This window comes from Microtus ochrogaster, chromosome 22 (genome assembly GCF_000317375.1).
Source record: "Microtus ochrogaster isolate Prairie Vole_2 chromosome 22, MicOch1.0, whole genome shotgun sequence".
Taxonomy (NCBI): Eukaryota; Metazoa; Chordata; class Mammalia; order Rodentia; family Cricetidae; genus Microtus; species Microtus ochrogaster.
In genome coordinates, this window is record NC_022023.1 from 480,556 (window position 1) to 508,214 (window position 27,659).

The 27,659-nt window shown below is 52.2% G+C and overlaps 1 protein-coding gene across 2 annotated transcripts; it reads right to left on the reverse strand.

Moving 5' to 3' along the window:
• Positions 1 to 351: 351 nt before the first annotated feature.
• Positions 352 to 27,053, reverse strand: Chrdl2 (chordin like 2). Of its 2 annotated transcripts, none has more exons than XM_026784389.1 (11): positions 26,972 to 27,053; positions 17,918 to 18,030; positions 14,112 to 14,205; positions 12,435 to 12,577; positions 10,416 to 10,509; positions 8,658 to 8,713; positions 6,822 to 6,981; positions 5,824 to 6,018; positions 5,381 to 5,551; positions 1,291 to 1,383; positions 352 to 451 (listed from the first exon to the last, which is right to left on the reverse strand). In XM_026784389.1, exons 1-11 carry the CDS (start codon positions 27,051 to 27,053, stop codon positions 372 to 374), a joined length of 1,281 nt encoding a protein of 426 aa, XP_026640190.1. In that variant the 3' UTR covers positions 352 to 371. The 2 variants fall into 2 exon arrangements, with proteins under 2 accessions (XP_026640190.1, XP_005357565.1); XM_005357508.3 differs by having other exon boundaries at positions 8,652 to 8,713.
• Positions 27,054 to 27,659: the final 606 nt, after the last annotated feature.

A 27,659-nucleotide genomic window follows, 5' to 3' on the forward strand; every position in this document is an offset into this window, starting at 1 on the left:
AACTCAGGTTCCCTTCCCCGGGGAAGGACTTTGAGGCTGCGATCACCGCCACTTGGCTAACTAAGTTCCTCTCCTAGGCGCAGCACGATGTAACTGCTGGAGGGGTGGAGGTGCTACCTGTAAACGCAGCCTGCCGGGGGCCTTAGGAGTCAGGGTACAAGGGGGCTGCAAGACCTGTTCGTGTTGCTGACGGAAAGCCGCGGGCCCTCGGTGCACCTTCTGAATTCAAGATGAAGAAGGCCTCGATCCGCCTAGAATCGAGGAAGTGGGCAGTGGAGTCAACAGGCAAGGCTAGGGAGTAATGCAACCTCTTTATTAATATACAATAACAAAAACAATAAATCTCCTATCTGCAACTGTTTAGGTCCTGGTTATAATGTCTTGGTCGCTTTGTCTGGGCTGGCTGTGACTTTCAGCTCTGGAGTCTGGGCTAGGAAGATGGTCCAGTAACCTGCGAGAAGAGTGGTGGAAGAGACAAGGGCTGTGTGTGACCGTGTTCACTCACAAGCATGTGTACAACGGTGACAGCAACTGGGATGTTAATGCCCGGGGCAGGGAACACTTTGTGGGCTACGGTTTGGGACCCACTTGTGGAAAGGTGAGGTCCCCATCTTACAGTCGTATGACTCAGCCTTCAGACGCCCTGCATGTAAGGGCTGGGTTTCCTGACTCCATTCCTGTGGGTAATGTTTTATCTATTACTTGACCTGCTACTCCCCCTTTTCCAAAAACCCCATCCAGGTCCATCTTCTTGAAGTGATGCAGATCAAATCAGAGAGCCAGGAAAAGTGGTTAGAAGGACCCTTTGTTGGGAAGTGACAGCCTAGAGCAGTGGTTCAACCTTCCTAATGCAGACCCTTTAATACAGTCGCTCATGTTGCGGTGACCCCACAACCATAAAATTATTTTGTTACTATTTCATAGCTGTAGTCTTGCCGCTGTTTTGAATGGTCATGTAAATACCTGATATGTGACCGACCCCCAAGGGAGGGTGACCCACAGGTTAAGAACCATTGGTCTAGAGGCACAGGAAGCAGCAGGGCTTGGGGGATCAGACCTGACCCTACCGAGCCAAGACAAGGCCAGCTGCTTAAGCTCACCTTCTCTCTCTCATTTAGGGATTGAGAAATCTCTGGCCCAGACACCCACTGGATTCCTATGCTGGGAACTGACGTCTGTGGCTGACAGCCCACCCCCTCTCCTGACACTAGCATCCTGGGAACTCCCCAAGAGGTCCTCTGCTTTGTCTCTGCTCCCCTCCTTGGCCCGATTCCTAGACCAAGGTCCCACCTTCATGGGTGCCAGTGAGTAACCGGAAGTTCTGAGCTTCTTTCTGGAAATCTTGCTTCCTGACTCTCTTGATTTGAACCAAGTGGAAGATTCCTGTGGGCAGACAAGACGTGAGCTAGGCAGATCGGATGGGGTGACAGCTCACAACTCACCCTGCCACCTCCCTCCCTGCCTCCAGTCTGACCAGACACCAAATCTGCAGGGTCCCTGTCCTCCTCCTCAGTCACCACACGAGTGCCCTAGCCCCTCTTAACCAGAAATCCTAATGATGACCATTTGAAATATGCTGGCATCTCTGACAGCCTGCCACCACCATAGTAAATAAAGCATGTATCCTTTCCCCTCTTTTCTCTGCTGCTGCTCCTGCCACCATCCACATGCCTGCCCACAGTGAAGGGAACGAGGGGGAGGGAAGGGGAGGGAGGGAGGAATGAGAGAGATGGTAAGAAAAGGTTGACCATGTGGACCAGCCAAGCCTTCCTCTAGCGTACAGCATATGATAAAAATCCATAGCTGTGTTCATTCAGACATCACAGAACCAGAACATGGAGCTATTGTGTCGTGAGTGTGGCCCAGCCCTAGCCAATACTTGAGGTTCTAGGAGGAAACCGAGCCTTTGCAAATTCCAGCCCTTTTGCCATTGTTTTCTACACCCACTGTGCACAGCAAGTGAAGCAAGTGCCTGTCTACCAGGTCTTAGTGGGAAGGCTTCCCTGATCCTCCGTTGAAGGGGATTTTAGCCCCCTCTATACGGGACCTATCACACTTGGGTTCTGTTTATCATTTTACCCATTTCTTTTGAAAGGTGTCTATATGGGGTGGGGGGATATGTGTACACATGTATGTACATGAACGTGGAAGACAGGCGACAGACAACCTTGGGTACCATCCTTAGTAACGTTGCCTTCATCCTTTGTGGCAGGGCTTTTCGTTGGCCTGGAGCTCACCAGGTAGGCTGGTGTGGCTGGGATCCTCCTGTCTCCACTGCCCTAGTGCTCTGATTACAAGTGTGTGCCATTACACCCGGCATTTTTACACGCCTTCCGGGGACTGAACTCAGGTTCTCATGCTTTTAAAGCAAGCCCTTTACCAACTGAGTTGTCTTCCCAGACTAATCCCCTCCCCCCTATTTCTATGGTGCTGTCATTGTGCCTATTCCTGCCTTCTCTCTCAGACTTGGAATTCTTGAGAACTTAACTCTCTGGGTTCTGAGCGTGAAACACGTAGGATATATTATTCCTTGGATAGAAGGATGGATGGGTGAATGTATGCATGCCTATGTGGTATGTATAAATGAACAGGTGGCCAGGAGGATGAATGAATGGATAGATGGGTAGATGGGTGTGGGGTGGGTGGATGGATGGATGGGTGGATGGATGGATGGGTGGATGTGTGCATGTATATGTGTATGTATGAATGGATGGATGGATGGATGGATGGATGGATGGATGGATGGATGGATAAATGGTGTGGGGTAGGGATGAATAGATGAGTGTCTTGATGGATGAACAGGTGGATAGATAGATGGGTAGGTGGATGGAAAGATGTAAGGGTGATGGATAGACAGGTGTAGGGTGTCTGACTAGCTGAATAGATGGGTGTGGGTGGATGGATAAGTATATAGGTAGACAAATATATATGTATCTAGCCTAGTGAGGCCCCAGGAGGAATGAAGTATTAATCTAATCATCTGGTATTTTCACTTCATGGGAAGCTATGCCCAGCACCACACATGGCATTGAAGCCCTAAGCGCATGGGTTGTGAGATGGCACTGGCTGTTACCCAGCCTCTGGCCAGAGAGAAGAAATAAATCCAGCAAGGTCTCAGCTAGGCCAGCACGGCCTTGGGGGACACCAAGAACCAGATTTGTACCCAGGGATCAGAGGGGAACCCCAGGAAGGGGAATGGAAAACTCAAACATGGAGCCAGCGTTTCAGGAACTGGGAAATAGCCAGCACTATCCTTGGAGCTCTGGCTTAGATGCCAAGATATAGCAAAGAGCTCCAAAGGCCCAGGGACCACATGAGTGGCAAGAAAGAACTTCTGTGGGATGAGGATGGGTCCTCCTGCATTGCTCACACAGAAAAAAAAATGGGAGGAGAGACAGGCGTGACCGATGGGAGGGACCCTCCACCGTGGTCTGCAGGGCATATGGAGAGGAAGATGCTTTGGGGCCTGGGGTCTCAAATGTGCCTTGCCTTTTTGAAAGGCCATGTCACGTCTGAGCTCAGATGAGCTCGTGGCCCCCTAGGCGGAGCTGGTGCTGCTGAGTGAGTTCCAGGCACTAGGCCAGTCCAGATTACAGTGAAGCCAAACTTCTCTGGACCAAGATGTTCTGGGTTGAGATGGAGGCACCTGCATGGGGGTGGGGCAGGGACCCGGGACCATCAGGAGGTTAGGGGAAGTTCTTTGAGGCCCCTGAAGTCTACTCTACCAGGAAAGTCCAGAATCTCACAGGCTCTTAGCCCTGGGCTGGTCCCAGATGGAGTGGCCTTGCAGCAGGTTCAGTGACCACTGTTCACTTGTTTCCATCCCTCCGAGGGAGGAAACTGCAGTCCTGATAATGAGCCCTGGGTGAGACCGTCTGGGGCAGGGAGGGAATCCTGGAACATTTAGGTGACCCAGGGGGGCAGGAAATGGGGAGCACTGCTAGGGACAGGACAGTAGGGCCTAGCATGGTGGGGCTGAAGTACCCCCCTCACTTCTCTAATGCTGGGTCTGGTGATGATGAGACGGGAAATCAGTCCCTCTCCAGTCTCTCTGTCATTCTGGCCCTCCTGGTCTTTCTCAGGCACGTCCCTCAGGCTTTGGCAAGTCCATGTTGTCTTCCAGACCGAGTCTGCCCTTCCTTCCTTTGACTGGGTCTACGTAGCCCAGGACGTTCTCAGACAGTGACCTTGAAAGTCTGATTTCACTTCTGGTGTCTGCCACCGCGTCTGGTTTATACTGTTCTGGGAATTGAACTCAGGGCTTCCTGTGTCCAAGGCGAGCATTCTGGTGACTAAGCTACATCCTAGTCTTCCAGACTTAGTTTTCTTACCTAGAAAATGAGGCCGGAAGGTGCTTACATACCATGAAGATGCTTGTGAGGATTAAATGGGGTACTTTGCACCTGGTGTCTGTAGCATGCAGATCACAGAGCACAGGGCTGCTGTTCTCCTACTTGCAAAGTCTCTGTGGCTTCTCCAAGGCCCCGGGCTTCCCTCTGTTGCAAAGGTCTACCCTCCAGGAAGCCTTCCTATAAGCAACTGTTGCAAGGATGGGGGCTTACTGCTTTCTGCTGTCCCAGCACCTGCTGTGTGGGTGGTCTGAGAGCTAGCTGTAGCCAGCACCAGTCTGGGAAACAGTGTGATCTGTAGGTACAGAACAACGGCAAGAATCCCTCCTTCTGCCTCTCCCATGGTCCTCTCCACACCTTCCTCTCACCATAGGAAGGCTGTGAGGTTGACAAGTGCATCCTCTTACTGAACAGAAGCCCACCTCTCTGCCATTCTAACCAGCTGGTGTGGTAGGAGGAGATGGATATTTTTGCCACATTCCATAGGTCAGGAATTATCCCAAAGCACCTTTCCCTGGTTCACAGAAGAGAGCACTGGGGTCCAGAGAGGCTAAGTGACTGCCTGAGGTCATTGAGAAGAGGCAGGATTTGAAGTAGCAGAGGTGAGATTTGAACCCAGGTCTGCCTGGTTGCATAGCCTCTGCTTGTGGTCTGACCTCTGCAGTCATTCAGAGAAAAGCTGTTTCCTCTGACAGGGCAGCCCACCCGCTGAATCTTCTTTTCTCTAGGCTTTGGATCATGGTTCAACACTTCAATCTTACCATGTAGAGTTTATGATTTTAAGGCCGGCTCCTCAAAGGGTGCAGTAACCCTCCCTGACCAGGAGAGGGAGCCATTCAGAGACCTTGGCGAGCTTATCAGAGCTATGAGAAATTGCAGAGGGGCAGAAATGGAAATGAAATTAGGGGTTCTTACTCCTGGAAGGATGCTGAGGCATCTGATCAGGAAAACCTCCTTAAGGCCCCTATTGGTTCTGAGGGCAGGAAGGTATCAGAGGAATACGAAGCTGGGAGCAGGAGCTGGCCACGCACCTTTTACTAGCTTCCAGACGTAGGTCTCCACCTGGTCAGAGGCTTCATGCTCCAGGACAAAGCGGTGCAGACCGTCTGGGCTTGGAGAGACCAATGTGTACACAGACACCTGGCCTGGCACCTTGGGACACTTGGTGGAAATGACCTCACTGTGGTCGGCATCTGCCTCATCTAAAAGAGAAAAAAAAAAAAGTTTGATGTATTCAACCAACATTGACTATTTTCAAAATGTCCCATGTTCTAATACTTCATGGCTTCAAAGAATGCAAAACATCATTTGACTTCACATCTATGTCAGGAACCTCTGAGGTTCCCACTGACATGCTACCACGTAGCCTGGTATTTTCTGTGTCTGTGCTTCTAGCAATCTGGGCTCCTGTAAACTGCTCCTCCATCCCAGTACTTATGGCCAGTGCCTCCCCTGCCTTCAGCACCCCTCCTACCTGGGCAGATCTTGCAGCACTTCCCAGCCATCTTCTTGGGTTGACTGCAGGGATATTGGGTGGGGCAGGTCACACGATGGCAGTCCTGTTCGCCATCCACACAGGTGCACAGGATGCAGGGCATGGGGCCGAAGGAGAGCACAGTAGGGTGCCACACCTCCCCGTGGGAGTATGTCTTCCCATTGTGGGTGCAGGCTGGAACATGGAGAGCAGGGAGGAGGCAGGAGGCAGGGAGGGTGAGTGCCCCAAAAGGTAGAGGGTGCCAAGTGCACACCAGCTACGTTGCCTGCAAAATGCTAGCCAGGGAACAAAATCTGTACCGACCCCAACATCCCTCAGGGCTGAGCCCTCCCCTGGTGGGGAAAGGAGAGTGCTGGCCTGACAATCAGAGAGCCAAGGACAACTCTCACACCTGGCATGGGCACTCGAGCAGGTTCACTTCCCCTCCCTGTCGGGACTCTGTAGCCCCACGACTCACCCCTCTCTGCCAGCCTCGGAGGCCTACTGGGAACCCCTGTTCGCTCCTTCTGCAGCCAGTGCTCCTTCCCTGTCCCCACTGTCGCCCTGCAGACCAGCTCTGCCCCTCCTTTATTTGACAGTCTTGTCTTTAGCCCTGTGTCATGGTCATTTATTCATGTCTCCCCCTAACTAGTCTGGGAGCTCACTGGGGCAGAGCCTAGGATGGGCTCTGCTCTTTCTCCTCCACTTCTCAATACAGACATAATAGAAGCTCAGTAAGATACTGTCACTTAGGAGGCCGAGATGGGAGGGTCTGACGTTCAAGGCCAGGGATTCTTTCCCTGATCCAGTACTTGGGCACCTCAGTGTTCTCATCTGCTAAATGGGAATTAGGGTCCATAATCTTCAGGGGTACATTTAGTTGTGTTTGGTTTTGAGTTTAAGCTCACGGTCAGCTTGAGATTGGAGAACCAGAGTAGGGGTGCAGGAAGGAGGGGTCCCTACCCCAGCAGCGGCTGGGAGGAGGGTCCTAGACTCACCTTTCTTAGGGTTCTCCTTCAGAATGATCTTGACAGTGGTGCTCCCCGTTCCCATGGGTCGGAAGTAGCGAGGGATGAAGCCCAGAGGGAAACTGAGGCTTGTCGGTGCTGGAGTGCTGGGGACTCCCCTCTTTCCCTTCTCTGAGTGCGGATCTTGTCTCTGCAACCAGCAGGCAGGGTGTCTGAGTGGGACGTGCCACAGCGAGAGGGGGGGGAGAAAATAGGGAGAGGGAAAGGGGAAGGGAGAGAGGGGGGAGAGAGAGAGGGAGGGGGAGAGAGAGAGCAGGATCTGCGTGGGTTTCACACAGAACCATCTGGGTGAGAGAGAAGACATTTTCAGACTAATCAATGAACACACTGACAAGGATTTGGCAAACCAGCCTCCACCAGAGCCTTCTCCAGACTTTGGGGCTGCTGTAGATGTGCAGGAAGAGCAATATGGGATCAGGAATAGAGACAACTTATTGCTTAGGAAAATTCAGATGATGAGACAACAGAGTGGGCCTCTGAAGATGCCAGGAAGTTCTAGGCCTTATTCCCACCCCTCTGCCCTCACTCCCAGACCCTATTCCCACCCCTCTGCCCTCACTCTCAGACCCTATTCCCACCCCTCTGCCCTCACTCCCAGACCCTATTCTCACTCCCAGGTTCTGCTCCCACCTCCTGCCCCTCCACACCAGATCTAGTAGGGTTAGAGAATTAAGTGAGGGTGGGGATGGCAGCTTATGGGGCAGGTTCTCTGCAGCTCAGTTTGGGGACTGGGCTCCAGGTCACAGAACGGGAATGGCAGGGCTGGGCGTGAAACAAAAGAGCAAGAAGAGCCTGTTCTTTCTCTCGACGTCCATGAGCCGCTTACCCTGCCTCCTACAATCTGCTCCCACTCCACACTGTCTCTTTCATAGCCCAGAGACAGTCTGCAGAATAGAAACACCCCAGGCCCCAGGGCAGGCCTGAGCCCAGAAGATGCTGGCTCAGTGGAGAGGAGGCAAGAAGGACTTGAAGGAGGCAAGCTCCAGCTGCAGCTCGCGACTGATCCAAGCCCAGGTCACTCAGTTAGTGTGGAAAGAGCGGCTCAGGGTTTCCACTAACCTGCGGGCCCCACACACTGCCTTCTAGGGACAAGCGGGAAGGAGCAGATCAAAAGGCTCAGGTTTGTGTGCCCTCCTGAGAAATCAGCCTGGCAAAGGCACATAGATGCCTTGGCTGGGCAGGAAAGGTCAGAAGTCCAGCTTGGGCTGTCCTAGGCTCCTGGAGCCCAGGCTGAAAGAATAGGAGTTTTCACCAAGGAACTGTAGGGGACCTGCGTCGGGCTGTGGTCACTCTCCCATCTCAGACCTCAGAGATCTGGGAAACCTGGGCCATCTGAATTCTAGGCAAGATTGGCAGGAGCCAGGATGGAGGTGAGAACAGAAAGGCAGATCCCTGGCAAAGACACCGCATCCTAGAAATGAGGCCCAGAAGCACGGACCAAGCCAGAGGCCATTCCTCAGCGGCTTGGGTTGATCAGACACACACAGGCTGTGGATAGAACAGTGCCAGCCAGATTCCCCAGAGGCAAATGAGGGAGTCTGGGGTTTACCCTGCTTTGTGTGGCAAGCTGTTCCCTTGTGACCCGTCAGCCATAATGGGGGCCCTAATGACAGGTAGGGAGAGAGGCTGGAACTTGGAGGTGCCAATGTAGCTGACCCAGAGTGAAGCTCTCAGGCCTTAGAGTTAGGGTGGGCAGAGAGATACAGGATCAGGAGCAGGTAGCCAGTGCTGAGGGTCACGCAGGCTTTTGGCCTGGGACTGCAGCATCTCTCCCCACCAGGTCTGCACAACTGTGTGCACACTTACCTCTCCAGGCTGCAACTGCACCAAATCTTCTTCAGTGGAACTCTCACTTGTCCTGTCTGCAAAGGAAACGGGGTCACCCTGGTGGCCATGGCACCAAAGCCTCCATCCATAGCTCTGCCTTCCTAAAAGCCACACCTGTAGACCTAACCTACAGGTTACCTTAGAGGGGCCCAAATGTCTCTATGCAGCTTGTCTTCGTTGTTACTGAGTTATCAGACATCTCCACAGCCAGGATGCTTCCTCAGTTCCCCAACACTGACCGAGTCACTCCAGGGACCCAACTGCTCAGCTACGTCAGAGCATCTTACATAGACTACTTAAAAGTCATGACACACTTCCAGGGCTCTACTGTCCAGTCCCTCTGCTGCCAGGGGAACCCCGAGGCCACTTCTAGCTGCTATTTTTGGGGAACCAGTACACAGAGAGAGCCCTGAAGCTTCCTGAAGCTTGGCGCCACTCTCTTTCTCAAGCCCTTGCTTCATTCACTACACCCGTGATCTGGTTTGTCTTGAATGTTCTGCTTCAGAGAGGCAGGGAGGAGAATCAGGCTGCCTGCTAGAGTTGCTGAGCCAGCCTCCCTGCTCACCTCCCAGCTGACATGGATTAAGGATGACCACACAGAACTACACCTTCCCAGACCCCAATGTCCGAGGTTCCCAGTCTACATGGACAGTCCAATCATATACCTCTGCTCAAGCCCAGTCTGCTCTTCAGGAGCAGACATGCCAGCCTCAGTTTACCCCAGGAGTCCAATCCTGTGGCCTCTGAGCTCACCCGCTCCTGGCTGCTACTTTGTGCCTTTTAGCCTTTTGGTGGGGACAGGATCTCTTCACAACAGGCTCTGCAGTGGTACCACTTCTGCCTCCAGCAGCCAGTTGCCCTCAGCTTTACCCCAGCAGTGCCTCCAATCCATGTCCCCTGCCAAGCCCCCCCCCCCCCGCCGCCTGCTGCTCCCAGGGCTGCCCAATACCCAATACCCACACTGCAGAAGTGAGTATTGGCTCACTAATGAGGGCTATTGATGTGAGCATTGGCTGACGGGAGTTGACAAGGCGGGAGAATAAACTTTTCCCTCTACTTCTCTCACCCCCAGACTTTACTTTGCCTGTGCTTCCTGGTACTGAAGTGACCGAATAGGTATAGCACAACGTTACGCATGGGTCCTGCTTTCTGGGACATCCATGCCAAGCCATCACCTCCCTGTAGGACAGGAGTGTCTACTTCATGCTGGCTGTCCCTGTCTCTTCCTGCAGGTCCACAAAGGAGGATGATGTGGGACCCTGGCAGACTTCAGAGTCACAGTTCCAGTTAATTGCTGGGATAAAGCACTCTCACCAAAAACAATTTAGGGAAAGAAAGGGCTTATTTCAGCTTCTAAGTTACAGTGCTTCAGCGAGGGAAATCAATACAGGAGCTCAAGTGGGAAGGGGAAGGAGAAACCGTGGGAGAACACTGGAGAAACCGTGGGAGAACACTGGAGAAACCGTGGGAGAACACTGGAGAAACCGTGGGAGAACACTGGAGAAACCGTGGGAGAACACTGCCTGCTGGCTCGCTTGACTTAGCTAGCCCAGGAGGGACCACTTGCCTAGGGGATGGTGCTGCCCATAGTGGGCTGGCCCTCCTACATCAATTAACAAGACAATTTCCCATAGATACCCCACCAGACAGTGTGCTATAGGCAATCCCTCAGTTAAGGCTTTCCTCCCTGAGGGCTGTAGGCTGTATGAAGTTGACAAAGCTCACTGTGACACTCACCTTTGCGGGTCTGACAGCAGGAGTCAGGCAGAAGGAGTGGAGTGGGGCAGCCAGGTTCAGGGCAGGTCATGAGACCACAGTAGGTGTGTCCTTCCTGACAGACAGAACACACCAGACTGGAAATGAACTCTGTTGAAGAACAACCTTGGGCCCCAGGAGAGCCTCTTTCCCTGGGCACAAACAGCCTTGAGGTCACCCCTGAAGTAGAGGATGGAGGGAAGGGGTGTGTGGTTCCTGAGCAAGGTAAGTCAGCTCAGGAGTTTCCCCTTGACCTCCTTTTCCCTCTCCAAGCCCTGAAAAGAACTTAATCACCATGATTCCCTCAGCTCTCACAGCCACCTGTGAGATGGATGTCAAGATGAGGGGGGACCCGGGAAAGAGGGGGGAACTGTGTCATCCAGTCAAAGAGAAAGTTGGAGTAGAAGGAAGCAGAGCCCAGGCTTTGGGCTTTTCCTACTGAAATCGGTATCAGGGACCCAGCAAGGGACAGGACTACATGGGTGACTCCTAGGCTTATAACGGTCTTGCAGAAAACCATTGACCTTGAACTTCAAGACCCACTCTCAAAGGTGAGACTCCAGGACGTAGGAGCCTCAAGGAGGCAGGAGGCTGGGCACCTTTGGAGAAGTCTTTTCTCCCGAGTTTCACCTTCTATGAAAGGCAGTGAACACACTCATTTGGGTTGTGAAGATCAGCTGTGAGTGTGACTGGGAAAAGCTGCTGTAAGACCCCTAGTTCCTGTAGTCTGAGAAGTAAGGATCCTGCCCCAGAGGGGAGGTCAGAACACAAGCCAGAGCCATAAACAGGGATGAGGTGAAAGAGGCGAGCAGAGCCTCCAGAAAGGATGGGCAAAGGGACAGCCAGAGCACCCTCTCATCCACCACCACTTCTGCATCCTCCCACAGCCTGGTCCTAATGCAGGACTCCCCTTTACGGGAAGCAGCACCCTACTAGGAAAAGAACACGGACTTTGGGAGTCAGAGAGGTCTGGGTCTAGATTTTGACCATGTTGACCACGCAGCCATAAGCTCCGAGTTCTTGTTGCTTATCGGAACAGGATGTACTAAGTTAGACTTGGTTTATGGTTGGTGTCCTGTCCGTGGTGAACAGATGTTCGTCCAAGTCTCTTCAGGAAAGGTCACACAAGGCCAGGGCCGAGCTGAGTTTATGCACAGCTCACTGAGGCTCCCGAAGGAGTCAGGAGAGGTTTGGTGATAGGGAGTTAGGAGAAAGAGAAGCCGAGCCTGGAGTTGGAGGGACAGCATGCATGACAGGAAGGGAGCGGCAGGACTCTCCCAAGCAAGAAGATGAAGACTTCCTCAGGCAGGACATGCTGGCTTCACTCTGTCCCCCAGTTACAGGGCTGCCAAACCCTGCTGTCCCTAGGCCTAGACCACGGGCAGGGAGAGCCTAGGCACTTCAGACTAAACCCCATCTGTGTCCCAAGACTGTTGAATGGTCTTCCTCCTTCCCTCCCTCCCTCCCTCCCTCCCCTCCCTCCCTTCTTTCATTTCTTCCTTCCTCCCTCCCTCCCTTCTTTCCTTCCTTCCTCCCTTTCTTCTTTCCTTCCTCCTTCCCCCCTCCCCCCCTCCCTTCCTCCCTTCTTTCCTTCCTCCTTCCCCCCTCCCTTTCTTCCTTCCTCTCTCCCTCATTTCCCTCCCTCCCTTCCTCCCTCTCTCCCTTCCCTCCCTTCCTTCATCATTCTGCAATAACCACTGGCATCTTCTACATGCCAGGTCCTGGACATTGAGCAAGAGAAGACACAGAAAAAAGATGGGCACATTCCCTCCCCTCAAAGGGTTACAGTGTTCACTGGGGGAAGCAGACATGAGCTACTCTCATTATTTGGGAATCAGGTGTGAAACCCAGAGAAAGGTCACCTCAACAAACTAGGGGCAGGGCATTGTGGACCCTGGGTGTTCCCTCCCGTCAACCTTTCTTATTCTCGCTGAATGGCCCACCCCATCCCTCTCTGTAGGAGAGACACTGCCTTGGGCCAGAGACTGTAGAAGGTCTTACAATACAGCTACAGAGGACACACTGGCTGGACAGGCGGGTGGGGACCAGCTCCTGCGCACTGAAGATCTCTCCGTGTTGGTATGTGGTCTCGTTGAGCTGGCAGGACTTTAGGGGAACCCGAAGCCCAGAGGGAACATGAGGCTCTGCAGGTGGGGGAGAAGGGGAAGAAGGAAATGAAATTTCATAGATTTAAGATTTTTTTCCAGAAAGACCACTTTTCTGAAGATTTTGTGCTCTCTCTCTCTCTCTCTCTCTCTCTCTCTCTCTCTCTCTCTCTCTCTTTTCCTCCCTCCCCCCTCCCTTAGCATTACTAAGGTCTGGCCTAAGAGTTCCCCCTGATCCCTACATCTGACCACATGCCTCCCTCCACTGCAGCCCAGCCACCTTTCAGTGTCTGAGGCCCATGAGTGTGGCCCAAGAGACAGGGTTGGAGGACACCGAATTCCCACCCTCGCAGAGTTACTCTTACAGGATCAGGTGTGATGCTCTCCACCATCCAGGGGCTTGGAATAAACTTTTGTCATTCAGTGGCCAGCAAGGCCAATATCTACTCCTCATTCTGCTGGGCGGAGGGATGGTTACCCGTCCTGGGACACCCTTCTCATTCCCTCACAATACCTTCACTAAGACCCTAGGCCAAAATCAGGAACAGAGTGATGACCAAGGCTTGGCCCTGCCACCTACAGGTTCACAATCTGAGGTAGAGAAAGACACCATGCATGCGTGCATACAGGGGCCAGCCAGCCCCAAGTCCTTCATCTTCATTTTCTCCCCTTACTTCTGCATAACCAGAGGGACTGTAGCCCAAATGTGGAGTCAGCATGCCAAGTCATTCTAGTCTCCTTCAGCCAGTTTCTACTCTTTCTTTCTTTAAATTTACATTTTTTAAATATTTATTTATTATGTATACAATATTCTGTCTGTGTGTATGTCTGCAGGCCAGAAGAGGGCACCAGACCCCATTACAGATGGTTGTGAGCCACCATGTGGTTGCTGGGAATTGAACTCAGAACCTTTGGGAGAGCAGGTAATGTTCTTAACCACTGAGCCATCTCTCCAGCCCCCTTAACTTTACATTTTCTTTTTTTTTTTTTTTTGGTTTTTCGAGACAGGGTTTCTCTGTGGCTTTGGAGCCTGTCCTGGAACTAGCTCTGTAGACCAGGCTGGTCTCGAACTCACAGAGATCCACTTGCCTCTGCCTCCCGAGTGCTGGGATTAAAGGCGTGTGCCACCACCGCCCGGCCTTAACTTTACATTTTTATTACATTTTTTTTTATTCTGGGGGAAGGGGTGCAAGCTTTGGCATGTGATTGACAGACAGAGGATAAACTTCTGATTTGATTTTTCTCCTCCTACCATGTGGGTCCCAGGGACTGGACTTAGGTTTTCATCTTGGGGAGCTCAGGTTCCCCTGCCTGCTGAGCCATCTTATCCACCCAATTTCTACTCTGCCTGCTTTCGTCTCCTGCAATGTGCATCAGTTTTGGGGCTAGAAGTCTGCTACCCTCGCCTGCTTGGGGGTCCAGAACGTGTCCACCTAGCTTCTGTAAGGTCCCACACATCTGATGGACGGGGTCTCTCTTTTCCTTATGGAGGCTTCTCTCAGTCAGGGGCTTACAGCAGGAGTGAACCGGTCTGTGCGGAGCTCAGGGCCAGGGTAGGAAAAGAGCTACTTACCCACACACCTGGGGCAGCACTGCTGTGGCTCCACCACAGGTTGTGAGCAGCGGAGGGGCGGGCAGCGGAGGCGGTAACAGTTCACGTGGCCGCTCTGAAACAGACACGTGATCACTGCCTACATCTACAGGGGTCCTCGCCCCAAACATCCACCCCGACTGCAGAACCCCGCTTTCTCTTCAGCCTCTGTATAATAGAATCCAAAACACACTCAATGAGCCCATCCCGACTTTGCCACCAAGCGACCCCACTTAGCCTACTCATCTGCATACTTCATCCATGCAAAGGACGAACCTGTCATGGGTTTGCATAGACCCCATGACCCCTTTGTGGGTATGAGAAATAGAAAAATAAAAGCCTTGAGGTATCTGGGCATTGATCTTGATCCTCTGTCCAGGCTCTTTTTCTTACAGTACTGACCCTGAGCTTTGTGTTCATAGGAGAGCTATAACACAAGAGGACAGTGACCAGGACAGGACTGGTTCTTTATCATCCAAGTCTCCAAGAGGTCGTCTGGGGAACCCTGGACAGACCCCCTGGACTTGGCACCCTAGAAGGAGGGATCTGAAGTTGTTTCAAGTCATCCAGTTCAGCAGGTGAAAAAGAACGAGACAAACACACAGCAAGAGATGAACAGAGGCTAAGATAGAGGCCGTAGCCCCTAGCAGAGGTTTCCCAGAGCTCCAGGCTGTCTCTCAGCCCTTCCTCAGCGTCCTCACACCTTCTTGTTTTTGCCCCTGTGCCAGACTCAGTTGTGATGTATGTTTGCATCTGTTTTTTCCTGTTCGGCCATGAACTCCAAAGCGTGGTTGGCATGGGGTCTGACTCCATTCTAATCTACAAGGGTGAGCCAGTGGTGACCTGGTGAGTCAGGTCAGTCATGGAGGCTCTCAAATCAATGGTTCCAGCATCGATCAAACCCAAACTTGACCAAGTAGCTCCCTTTTATCCCCTCTGCCCAGCAGGGCCTATGGACAGAACTTCTCCCAGAGACAGTCTCTTACACCAAGGAAGATCCTAGACTGCCCAAGTCTCTCTGGAGTCCCTGCTTCCCAAGACGGCCAGAGAGAACGCTAAGGACTGGTCAGAAATGGCTTGAGTTTCAACAGTGACCTCACCTGTGAAGCTCAATCAACCTCAAGAGGGTAAACTGAGGGCTAGGTGAGAAGCTAGGTGAATTTGAGGGATGTGTGATCTAAAGAGCTAGAATCTTTCTCTTGACTCTTACTGAAATGTGAACGGCGGGCAGTAGTGGATCAGGCGGCGGGGGGACAGCCTGGGCTAAAAGGGCACAGACATGGCATGAGGCAGGGCTCTTTGTGGCCAGAGGGATATTCTCTTTAAGGTCAGAGCCACCATTTTTGGAGTGGCTGTGTAAATATAGATGACCTCACATCCTGTCCTTAATAATAGCCTGAGAGACACTAGCATCCAGGGTGCGAAGAATCTCCCAGAGGCTGCCTGAGACCACACAGCAGCTGACCACCATCACCAGGGTCCATGCCTGCCTGGGATGCTGAGACACCTTGAGTGCTTATGCTGGGCATAGACACACAACCAGGATAAGGGACGGTCTATCTGTTCTCAGAAGCCTGCTTCTTAGTGGCTGGAGGTGGACCATAGGACATTGAGAGGCAGGGCAAGCTAACTTCAGGTGTTATGTTTATGGTCATGACCGAACCAGGTGATGTATGTGATTAGAACACAGATCCAGAGACTGTGTGAGAAACCTTCCCAATGAGGTGATAGCTTCACTGCGAACCAGGAAGGGAAAACCTGCCATCCCTGAAATCAGAGGAAGACTATTGGGAGGGAATAGGGGGAATGTACCAAATGTTGGAGGTTCAGACTGGTGTGGTTGCAGCAGGGTGCGAAGGTGTGGAGCTGGAAGATCAGGAGAGTGTTGGTATTGTGGAACTGCTAGAGGGCTGGGCTGGTAGGGTGCTTGCCTAGCATGCACGAAGCCCTGCCCTGCGTTCGATTCCTACCACCCCGTGAAGTAGGCACAGCGGCACACGCCAATGACCCCAGCACCATCAAGGTAGAGGCAGAAGGATCAGAAGTTCTAGATCATCCTCAGATAACTTGAGGTTAGCCTAGGCTACGCGAGACCCTGTCCAAATATAAGTGATTGGATGGTTTTAAGGGGGAAGAAACACCATAGTTCTGGGTTCAGGAAAGACCATGCGAGCTGCTTCGTGGAGAATGGGTTTTGAGAGGGGCAGCAGAGAGGCCTGCTGGTGGGCTAATGCAGTGGTCCAGATGAGAGATGAAGACGGTGAAGAGGGGCGATGGGGAGAGAGCGGGAGGCATTCAGACTGCACGTTGGAAATGCAGGCAGCAGTCCTTTGGGCTGAGGGAAAGAAACTACATGGGTGAATTCTGGGGAAGCAGACAGGAATAAGCTCCAGCCGATCACAAAACTTGGCCTTCGTCAACCATACCACGTGACATGTCTGGAATTTTCTATTATGGTTTCCATTCTGTTTTCTGGCTATATTTCATAAAGTTCCTTTTGAAATGGCTTATTGGCCTCCGATGTGCTAAGGATAATTAAAAAAAAAAAAAAAAAAAAACGAGGCAGCTGGAGCCTTGGGGGAATTGTATCCCTATCTGTGCCTGAGTTCTACCTGGAGCTAAGATGGTGGGAAGGTAGGGAGAGTGAGGGAAAGACCAGGAAGGAGTGAGCCCGGTGAGGAAGAGAGAAGAGCTGTGTCCCTGGCTCCCCACTTAGATCCCTTTGGGACTCTTCTCTGCCCCTAGAGGTTCTGTCTTAACCATGGACGCCTTAGAACTTCTGCCTCCTCCCTCTCTAGGTCTGTGAGAGAATAGGGTGCCGAGCGTCTGAGAGCCAGAAACCCCGGCAGCACCCAGAAAATGAGTTCTAGACGCCCTCAGCAGGGCCCTGCTGGCTGAGTGTCCCCTCTGCCCTGCTTCTCCTGTCCTTCCGTTCTCACATCTTCCTGGAGAATTCTGCATTGCACTGGTTTCCTGCAAGGTCCAGGGAGGTGCTGGGTTGGTGATATGATTTGGATGACCCCGAAGGTGAAGGTGTTGAGAGGTTTGGGATATGGGATTTTGTGGGCAGTCCATAGGTCACTGGGGGCATGCTCTTTAAGAGGACCGTGGGACTTGGGCCTCTTCCTCTTTGTTTGGCTTCCTGGCCACAAAGTGAACACTAAGACCAATTGACCTTGGACAAGAGCCTCTAAAGCTGTGAAGTGGACAAACGTTTCTTCTTTATGTTTATTTTCTCAAGTGCTGCATTGTGGTAAGGGAAGGCTGACTGCTTCCATTAGTAGCTGGACAGCTGGAGACAGAAATGCAAACAGAGAAATGGCCTCTGTTCCATTTGGTTCAGCCTTTGGCTAGATGTGAGACTCTCGGGGGCCTCATCTAGAGAGGCACACCAGGGTGGACAGTAGTTAGGAGGCTGAAGCATGCGTGTTCGTGCAGGAGGAGCTACTCCAGGCACAGGGCGAAGCCTGAAGAATGAACATTCCTGAACTGGAGGAACGCGGAGACAGGGTTAGGTGGCAGGCTGGAGGGGATTCCTTGGAAAGGAAGGAGTAGAAGTCACAGAAGCCAGAAGGCTCTGGCTCGGCTGGGTGGAGACAGGCACCAATACGCACTAGAGTAGAGACCAGATCCTCAGACCACCCAGTCACTGAGCCACAGCCACCTCCAGCACCATCACTCTAGGGCGACAATTCCTGGGTGTCTGGACCTTAGGTCAGGCTGTCCTTCCACCCTCTGGTCTTGCAGACACACCTGGCAGAGGTGACCCGGTGGCCAGAGGAACCTACCTCCGTGCAGGTACATCGCACACAGTATATCGTGCCTTGTGGTTCCAGGTAGGGGTGCCAGCTCTGGCCAGGGGTATATATCTTCTCACCGAAAAGGCAGACTTTGCCTGGGCCTGACAAAGCAATGAGGGGTGTTAGTCTCAGGAGGTCCCAACCCCAAACCCTGCTGTATTCCTGCTCCCAGGATGTCTGAGTTGGAATCTCAGCTGGACAACACATCTAGGGAGACACCGATGTCGACCTCTGACCTCCACATCCACACATACACATCTGCACACACACACACATGCACACACTCGATATGAACACGACACACACCGAGACAAAGATTATCTTTGTTTCTTCCCTGAGCCACTTTGACTTGACGTCCTAGCTGTCTGCGTATCCGTTGCTAATGGGTACGTGGGTTGTTTCTCAGAATGACTGAAATACTGGCTTGTGTTTGAGATGGGCTAGCCACCTCTCCTATGCCTCTGCTCTGCTAAAGCCTCCACTCTCCTTTCATCTCTAACCAACCATTGTCATCCTCACGTTCTCCCTACCCCCTGGCTGGCCCAGGATCAGGCGTCCCATTTCAATATGGCTACCCGGGCTCACTGTGTCTCTTGCCCTGTCTCTGCCAGCCCCCAACCATACAGCCACCTGGGGCTCTTCAGTCCCAAATGAATATTGGCATTCCTATAGGAAACCTCCATGACTTGGGCTCTTCTTTTCAGAAGACATAGGGAGGTCCAGCCAGAGCTTAGGGCCTCCATATTGAAACATCGAGAAAGAAACCGGCATTTATTCTCTGTGCTGTTTTATGTGTTACTTAGTGGGAGCTGGTGATATAGCTCAAGTTGGTAGGGTGCTCGCCCAGCATACACAAAACCTTGGATTTGATCTTTTCCTCAGTGCAAGGCAGCAGAGGCCTGTAGCTCCAGCACTCTGAAGGTGGGGAAGGAAGATAAGAAGTTCAGGGCCATCCTCAGCTACGAGTGTGTTTGAGGCCAGCCTGGGATACAGCAGACCCTGTGTGGAAAATAAGTTAACAATTTCCTAAACATTGTGTGAGAATTAATTGCTGTAATATTTGCTTAGCTTTCTCATTGTGGGGGCCACCTTAGGAATATACACTTAGCCTCCTCCCCAGTGGGTCACAAAGGACCTTAGGAATGTATATACCACTTAGCCTCCTCCCCAGTGGGTCACAAAGGACCTTAGGAACATATAGCTTAGCTTCTTCCCTACCTGTTCCCACCAACCCACTGTGGAGGGTGGCACCAGACAGCAGGTCCTATCCTTCTTCCCTACCTACCCACTGTGGAGGGTGGCATCAGACAGCAGGTCCTATCCCCCACAAGCCAGCAACTCCTGGCTGGCTTGTCTTGCCCGTATCAAATGAGCTATGTTTATCTCCCAGCCTCCCCTGGCAGAGGGTGGAACACAGGCCCAGCTGGGGTGCTGGCTAGAGCCAGTCTGACTCTCTGTGGAGTGAATAATGTCTTTCTTTCTCAGTCCCCTCCCCCCACAAGGGAGGAGTGATTGCAACACCGTGACTACCTTAGGTCTCAGTCAGTTGCTGAAGAAACTGTGACCTACCTTTCTTGGGGCAGTCCTAAAGCCCTGGGTTTCTGCGCCAGTTGGCACACCTTCTCATCCCTGCCCGCTCAGAGTGTGAGGACAGGAGCCACTCAGTCAGGGCTCCTCCCTGCCACCAACAGGCCTGGCAGAAGCTGAGCCTGTGGGGGGCCTGGCAGGAGGCCTTTGGTGGCCACAGACTCCACCCTACCACGCCCTCTAAGGTGCCTGGAGCGCTCTTCCTCTAGGGAGGTGCGTGCCCAAGGCCATGTGAACTGCCAAGCACAGCCATCCTGGTTCCACTGACCCTGGCACCAGCACCGGCTCCTGTACATGCTGTTGGCATGAATGCTTACTCCTGAAGCTGCAAACACACGAGGTGACACTCAGAAATGTCTCACCTTTTCTGAGCCTCAGTTTCCCTATTTGAAAGATATACAGGGGTAGGCTATGGTCTCCAGAGGTTTCCTGTACAGTCTATGAATCCACAGTATCACGTTTCTGAGATTCAAGATTTGAGAGTTGGACGCTTGTAAAAGCCCACATTTCATTACATCGTGAAGCTTCCGATGGGCTTTTTGGGTGCTGTGGTTATGAGATGGCTATTCCACAGTCCTTGGAGGTTCTGATGGCTGCATCCACCCTAGGCTCTCAAGCCCTCCTAGGTGGATTAGGATGAAGTTCTGGGAGCCACTGAAGTCCATCCCAAGTGCCACCGAGAAGGAGGCAGTGTCCTCTTCATATCTCCCTGCCCCTGCCCTCCATAACCTTCTGCCTCCCCTCCTGGCCCCAGCCCAGCCTCCTCTCCCCCATCACCATTCTTATTCAGCCCACCTGTGCCCAGCTCTCTCTCCACCTAGAAATAATCAGGTCTTAATTTCTAGGACCTTTTATAGTCCCAGAGGTCAGGGCTTAAATAATAGACTTAGCTTTTATTTGAAGCCCAAGTTGAGTAAAGCTGCTTAAGTATCCCACAACCAATTTCACATCTGTTCAGTGGCACTTGGGGCTATTCTAGGATTAAGTCAGATCCAATCACACCATGCTTACTGTCAGACACATATTACAATATATGTTCATTTAAGTAGTGTGTAAGACCAGACTGAGAAAACCCAGATATGGGTGCTGGCTCTACACTTCCTTAACGGTCTATTTCTCGCGGTATTTATTTCCGCAATTCTCAGGACAGCCTCCAGCCCCTCCTAGCCCTGAATATCATAATACCCCAGAGGTCATAGCTCCAAAGCTTCCTCATTCATGAAGCTCCTGGGCCCTTATATCTTCGCTCAAAAGCCATCCTGTCTCCCTTAATATCACCGGCCTCTCTCGGATCTGAAGGTTGGGCAGAGATGGGGAGGGAGGACTAACAGGTGAGAGCCTCGGCTGGGGAAGGAAGGATGGAAGCTCGTGATCCAGAGGGCAAAGGTCGCCTGCGACGAGTATTAACTGAGTTGCAGGGTGGTATGATCAAACCTGCATTTTAGAAGCATCATCAACGTGGGCCGTGGGAGTTGAAAGCCAATTGGAGGACTAGTGGGCGAGGGACCAGGAAAGAGCTGTGGCTGTCACTCTGGGGAGAGAGTACCGTGGCAGGACCTAAAGGGAAGCAACTGTGCTTGGTGGGCAAAGGTTTGTCGGTTCCCAGGGCAGCCGCAGGGCAGGATATGGATGAAGAGGGCAGAGGAGCAATCAAGGCGGGCACATGGAGGTTCGAGTGCGTGTAATGTCATCGGGTGGCCCAGAACCACCTGCAAGGCTGGGGACAAGCGCAGTAGCCTGAGGCATTTGGCAGCACAAAAGTTAGCAGAGTGATGGCAAGGGACCACAGTGGTTGTAGCTCCTGGGCAGGGGCCAGAGAATGACATATCAGTGACGGCAGGGCACTTGGCACATGTGCAGTGAGCATCACTCTCATTAGTAACAGGAAAGAGCTTCCTGACATTCCCTGATTTGTGGAACTTCTGCAACTCAAGTCTTACAACCAGTCATGAGACACACGCGTGCATGCACACACACACATGCATGCACACACACACAGACAGACATACACAGAGACACAGACACACACAAACACACACAGACACACACAAGAGACACAGACACACACAGATACATAAAGACACAGACAGATACACACACATACAAACACACAGACACACACCTATATATGCACAGACACACAGAGACACACACACACAGACAAATATACAGAGATACACACACAAAGACACATGCACATGCACAGAGAGCCACACAGAGACACACACACAAAGACACACACATGCACACATACACACATACACAGGGACACACAGAGACACACACAAAGACACATGCGCACACGCACAGACACACACAGAGAGACACAGGTACACACACACACAGACACACACACACACACACACGGAGGGGTGCAGAGACACCAGGCAGGATCTTGGAGGTGTTAAACAAGGAGTGGGAGGAGAATGACTTGCCAGGCATCTGGAGCCACCTGCAAATACAGAGAGGCTGTAGTGCCCATGCCTAGGACAGGAGGACCCCTGAGCAGGCTCTGAAGGGTGCTAGCCTCCACAGGAAGCACCTACCTCCATAGACTCCTTGCCTTAATTTATCTGGTCTCAATTCAGGGCAGTGATATTTTCCAGGCTGATTGCAGATGGCCCCAGGTCACCCACCAGGCTGTCCCTGAGCTGGCTTCTGGATACATTTTTACCACTACTATTTGTGGTGGCCCTGTTTTCAGTCCCATCCCCTCTTGCTGAGTGGATCTGTTTCCTATACCAGAGTGTGTAAGAGGGAGGAATGAGCGTTGACCCTCTGGCGGGTGCAGAGTCTGTGTGGAGTTAGTGCTTGCTGAATGAATGGATGCATGGGTGGATGAGCTTAACCGAAAGAGGGGGTGCAGCTATAGTGGGAGATCTGATGATGGTTTTTAATCTTGGAAACCTCTCTCCTTAGCAACAACAAAAAACAGCAGCATTGCATGGAAGAACAAAGCCCTTTCAACATGTACACCATGCCACATCACAGGAATTAACCTTCCACCTCCCCTTCCATTTCTTGGCCACTGACTCCCAAAACCACCTGACAAACCAAAGGTCAGAAGCTTGGGGCAGCTGAGGGCAAAGATGACTCCCTGATCTTTTTAAAAATTTTATTTATGTTTTATGTATGTGCATTCTGCATGCCAGAGAGGGCATCAGGTCCTATTATAGATGGTTGTAGCCACCATGTGGGTGCTGGAAATTGAACTCAGGACCTCTGGAAGAGCATCCAGTGCTCTTAATCACTGAGCCACCTTTCCAGTCCCAACTCCCTGATCTTTATGAGCAAGTCAATATTCTTCATATGTCCCCCTCCCAGTGCACCCCACAGTCTGATCCAAAACATTCATGCAATGGTAAAGGTCCCGTGGGGGCAAGTCAAGCGTGCAGGGTGTGCCTAAGGACTCTTCCAATAGCAATCAGAAACGAACCAAAAAGCAGCTTCTGGGGAGGTTGGAGGGGGCCATGGAAATACACCACAAGGTTCAGGGAGGGGAGCGAGAGGGCTGGAACTGTAGTAAGAACTCAGAAAATCTCAGTGAGCCAGACTGCCCAGGAATGCAAGCCTCCGGGTCCCATTTCTACCCATACAATCGTATTTTATTCACACAGACACCCTCACTCCCCTCTAAGACACAAGCCTTGCCCTGGGCTCTGGCTCTCCTGGAGGGGGGCCTCTAATGAAATTACAAGAAATGTCTCAGTGGCCAAACTGCACAAGCAGGCAGAAGGGATACGCTTCTCTGAAACCAGCTCCCTTCATCTGGACATAGCAGACATTTAGAAGTGTGGAAGGACTTCCAAGAGCAGAATCGTTGAGCCAGGAAGGGCATCTTTATTACCTATCACAGAGAGCTGTCCACATTCTATTGCACTTGAAAAAAAGTGTGTGTGTGTGTGTGTGTGTGTGTGTGTGTGTGTTATATACACTTAGATTCATAGAATCCTAGAAAGCTAAGGACTCAGACTATGTCCAATCCCCTCATTCTAGAGTAAGTGAACCCCGGTGAGAGAGGGATCAGGACTTGCCAGAGATCCTAGATCTTTCCCAGCAAAGACTCCACAGTTATTCCGTAGCTCTGGAAGGGGTGTTTATAGAGATGCCTGTCCAAGGGACAGGACCAGAAGGACTGGCTTCAACTTGCAAGCAAAAGAACCCAACAGAGACACAGCGAAGAATTCCCAAGTACAAGAATGAGCAACAGGCTTGGGTCCTGCCCAGGATGGCGCCTGATCGTTGTGCTGCACCTCCCAGGGACACCGCTCTGACATCGGTCCTCCTCTCTGAGAGTTCGAGATATTCAAGGTCCTTTTCTCCGAGCCGGCGCCATGACCGGCGGCTGAGGGAACTTGAGAGGCCAGCCCTGGAACAGGTGCAACAGCTGGAGCAACTGCGCAGCTGTCTCGGGGCTTGCTGTCTGGAGCCAGTGAGTGAGGCAGAGACCTCTACTGGTGGGAGCAGGGAGGTGCAGAACCTTGTGGTTAGAGACCCAGATACGGGGTCTTCCCTTCCCTGCTCCCAGCCCGGTCATGCACATCTGGACAGATGGGTAGAGATGTGACCAAGCTGGACAGCAGGGCAGGATTCCACGTTTCTAAGTATTCCAGATACATATTTCTCTAGACCGTTCCAGGCACGTTTTCCTGGGAATTGCTCATTTATTCCTTCCCACAGGGCAGAATACCTACACTCTCCCAACTCCCACTCCCAAAGTCAAGTGGACTTAGGATGAAGACAGACAGTTAATGCTACCCTGGTCCTCAAACGTCACCTTACCTCACAGGTGGCAGAGGCAGGGAAGGACACGGTGCCTGAGGTTAGATTTTGGCATCAAGGAAAGGGCAAGTGTTGCTACCCTGACATTCTGAGGGTGAGTTTGCCTTTGGAATCACATCACATCTGAAGAACCACCCTTCTGTCCAGGCCTCTTCCGGGGTCTGAGAATCCATCACCTGGGAACCAAAACTCCAATTCCCATTAGACACAAACTCCAGAGGGTTGATGTCTTACTTGGTAATCAGTCTCCCGAAAGCAGCATAGAAGAGAAGCCTGAAGCTAGATGGATCATAAGGACACAATGCAGAGAGAAGCATGTGCTGGAGAAGGCACTGGAGAGGAGTAGAGAATGGGGCCACTTCTGGGTCACAGAGGGGATGAATGACCACACAGATGTGACCACACAGATGTGACGTCTCCACCTGGGGCTTGGGTCAGCACAGGCAGAACTAGGCCAGAGCCTCCAGCCTGTGTGAAAATGGGATACAGCCCATAGTGAGGCTGGGCATTTAGGGCTCAGCTTATGGCCTATCTGAGATTCAGTCTGGATCTGTGGGTAGAGCCAAAAAGAGAACTTCTGATGAGCAGCCTTGGACTTCAACTAAAGAGTGTGCCAAAACCCCCCGCTCACAGGCTCCAGCCATGTTTCAAGTTGTAACCACCTTAGAAGTCCATCCTGCACACACCCGAGAACACCCATCTGTCAGCACCATTTGTAAAAGCACTTTGGAGTTACCAGGGGACTTCACACAACCACATGCTTGAGATCTCTCTTACACTAAGATAAGACTTTTCATATGAAACCTTAAGACAGAATGCTGGCAGGAGACTTGAAATGATGACAAAATTCACAGACCAAGAGCACCAATCAACCTTAGGCTCAGTGACAGGTGAAGGTGTCCCCAACACACGTGACCAATACATGACAGAGCTGGGGTTAGGATCTAGGTCTCTGTTCCTTTTTCCATGGCTCGGTAGTAGTCCCCCCTTTCAGCTTGACTCTAAAAATAGGTAATTTGATGGCTAGACACAGAAGTGAAAGCTCTCCCAGCCTTGATAATGCCAGGATCTTAATGCTCCTCCCCTAATGCCAGGTCACCTAAATGATGGTCATTTTCTTGAGTGTCTGGAGCTTTGTATTGACACGGCTATGGAGGGACCTGGGGGCAGATATGGATTAGAAGGCCAGTGGAGGCACAGGGGTCTGGAGGGAGGTGTTATCAGGCAAAGGTGATTATAAAGCTCAGAAGGGCTGGTGGTCATGTAGGGTAGCAGAGACTTTGAGTAGTTGCTGGGTCATCCTCAGAGTGGACCTCCCAGGGCACTGATATTGGGAAGGGAGCTGTGGGGCCAAGGCCAAGGCCAGGGCAGGCACAGAGATCCTCTGAGACTGTCTCTTTTGGTGGACAAGCAAGCAGGCGAGGAGAAAGTCCTCAAGGTTCAAGGAAGGAGCGAGGACATTTACTGAGTATTTGGCATCTTGCTAGGCATCTGCAAGCACTGTTCCCTTGAATCCTTCCCCAAACCCTTCAGACCCCTGGTTAGTAGCTCTCCTTTGCAGATGAAGAAACCGAGGCTCACAGGACACCGGTGTAAGGCAGGGTCAAGGCTTGAACCCAACTCTGAATACTCTGTTTCCCGTTCATGAGGACATCCACAAATCTCCAGCCTCTGGCAGGCTAGGGAACATCAGACAGACATGCAACTTTCATCACACAAGAACAAACAAGACAGCAGCCTCACCAGCTCCACAAAACTGGGAGTGAGAGGGAAGCAGAGCTGACCTATGGAGATGGAAGGTTCTCAGCTAGGAGGTAGGAAGCTGGGGTCTTCAAGCTAGGCTCTGCCCCTCGTTGGTCCCTGTTTCTTTATTAAGGGAGTTCAGAAGGGATTACCAGTTTAAGGGGGCTGTGGGCCTACATAACCTGCTTGAGGTTACATTGTTTTTGAAGAGGAAAGCATTTTTCTTCGGGGGAAGCTACCTCGCAAAACATCACTCTGCAAGTTGCCCTGCATGCTCTGTCATTTAATACTCAGAACGGTTTTAGGAGTCTCACATTTTATAGATTAGAAAAGAGACAGTGAGGTTCCTTCCGTGTCTGACTCTCTCTGGATAGTATTCAGTGGGGCTGGGAAGATGAAAACACTCATCTAGTTTACCATGTCCTGATGCCCTCAGGCACTGCGAGGCAGGCTTTGGAATTAGAGTCCCGGCTATGGATGGTTCGGGTAACTTTCTCCTCTTTGCCCCGCTACGTTTACTCCTCTGTTAAAAGTGAGTGGTGGCACCTCCCTGCAATACTGTGAGCATCCGGAAAGAAAAAGGACTAGAAAGGTTACCCTGCTTTGTTCATCTTTCTGTCCAAGAGCTCTTCCACACAACAACCTTTATCTCTTCATCACACACTCCTATTCTGCAGCGACACACCGGGCTGCTGGGAACACAGTTCCTTTCCACAATGTGCAGTGCCTGCCCTGTGCAGGGCAGCATCTCCCCTACCCCGCGTGGAGTTTGCCAAGCCCTTGTCTTCCCCCAGACTCAGCAGCCCACATTGGTCTCAGACTTCCTGCTATGCAGGTGCTGCTGAATGAATTCACGAACGAGGGCTCCCTACATCCCAGTGGTCCCCATCCCTCCCCTGCCTACCCAGACTCTGCCTCGTTTCTACTTACGGGCTCGGGCTTGCGAGTCCAAGGGGAACCAGATCATCACGAGTCCCAGCAAAGAGGAGAAGATTCTCACCCCGGGAACCATCCTTCCTTGCCCCAAGGTCAGACAACCCCGGGATGAGCCGGGAGAAAGTAAGACTCTGAGAGGAACGTAAGTAAGTCCCCAGGACCAAGTAGGACCACTGCCTAAGGAGTCAGAGAAGCAAAGATGAAGAGGAGCCAAGGACAGGACGGGTCTCAGGTGGGGATGAGAGGACAGTAGGAAGGGGACAAGGAGAAAAGGGAGAGAGATGGAGAGATGGGAGATGAGGAGTTAGAGGAAGGTCCGGAAGGAGGGAAAAGCGATGGCAGAAAGGGAGAAGGTGCTAGCTAGAGAACCGGGGTCTGCGGGGCGCGCGTGGCTCTTGGGGTTCGGTGCTCGGGTGGCGCTGGCTGGCGGCGCGGCGGTGCGGACTCTGGCACTGGCCAGCGGCGCGATGGGACTGCAGGACCCTTGGTGGCGGCGCGGGGGGAGGCTGAGCGAGGCCGCTGTGCACGCTTCGGGCTCCAGACGCCGTGCATTTGTACTTTGCCGCGGGAAGCCTACAGCCCCGGGCCGGCCTAGCTCTGGCGCCTCCTCTGAGGCACCGCGAGCTCGTGGATTGGCCACCCGAGAAACAAGCCCATTTTCCCCCTCCCCTCTCGCTTAGGG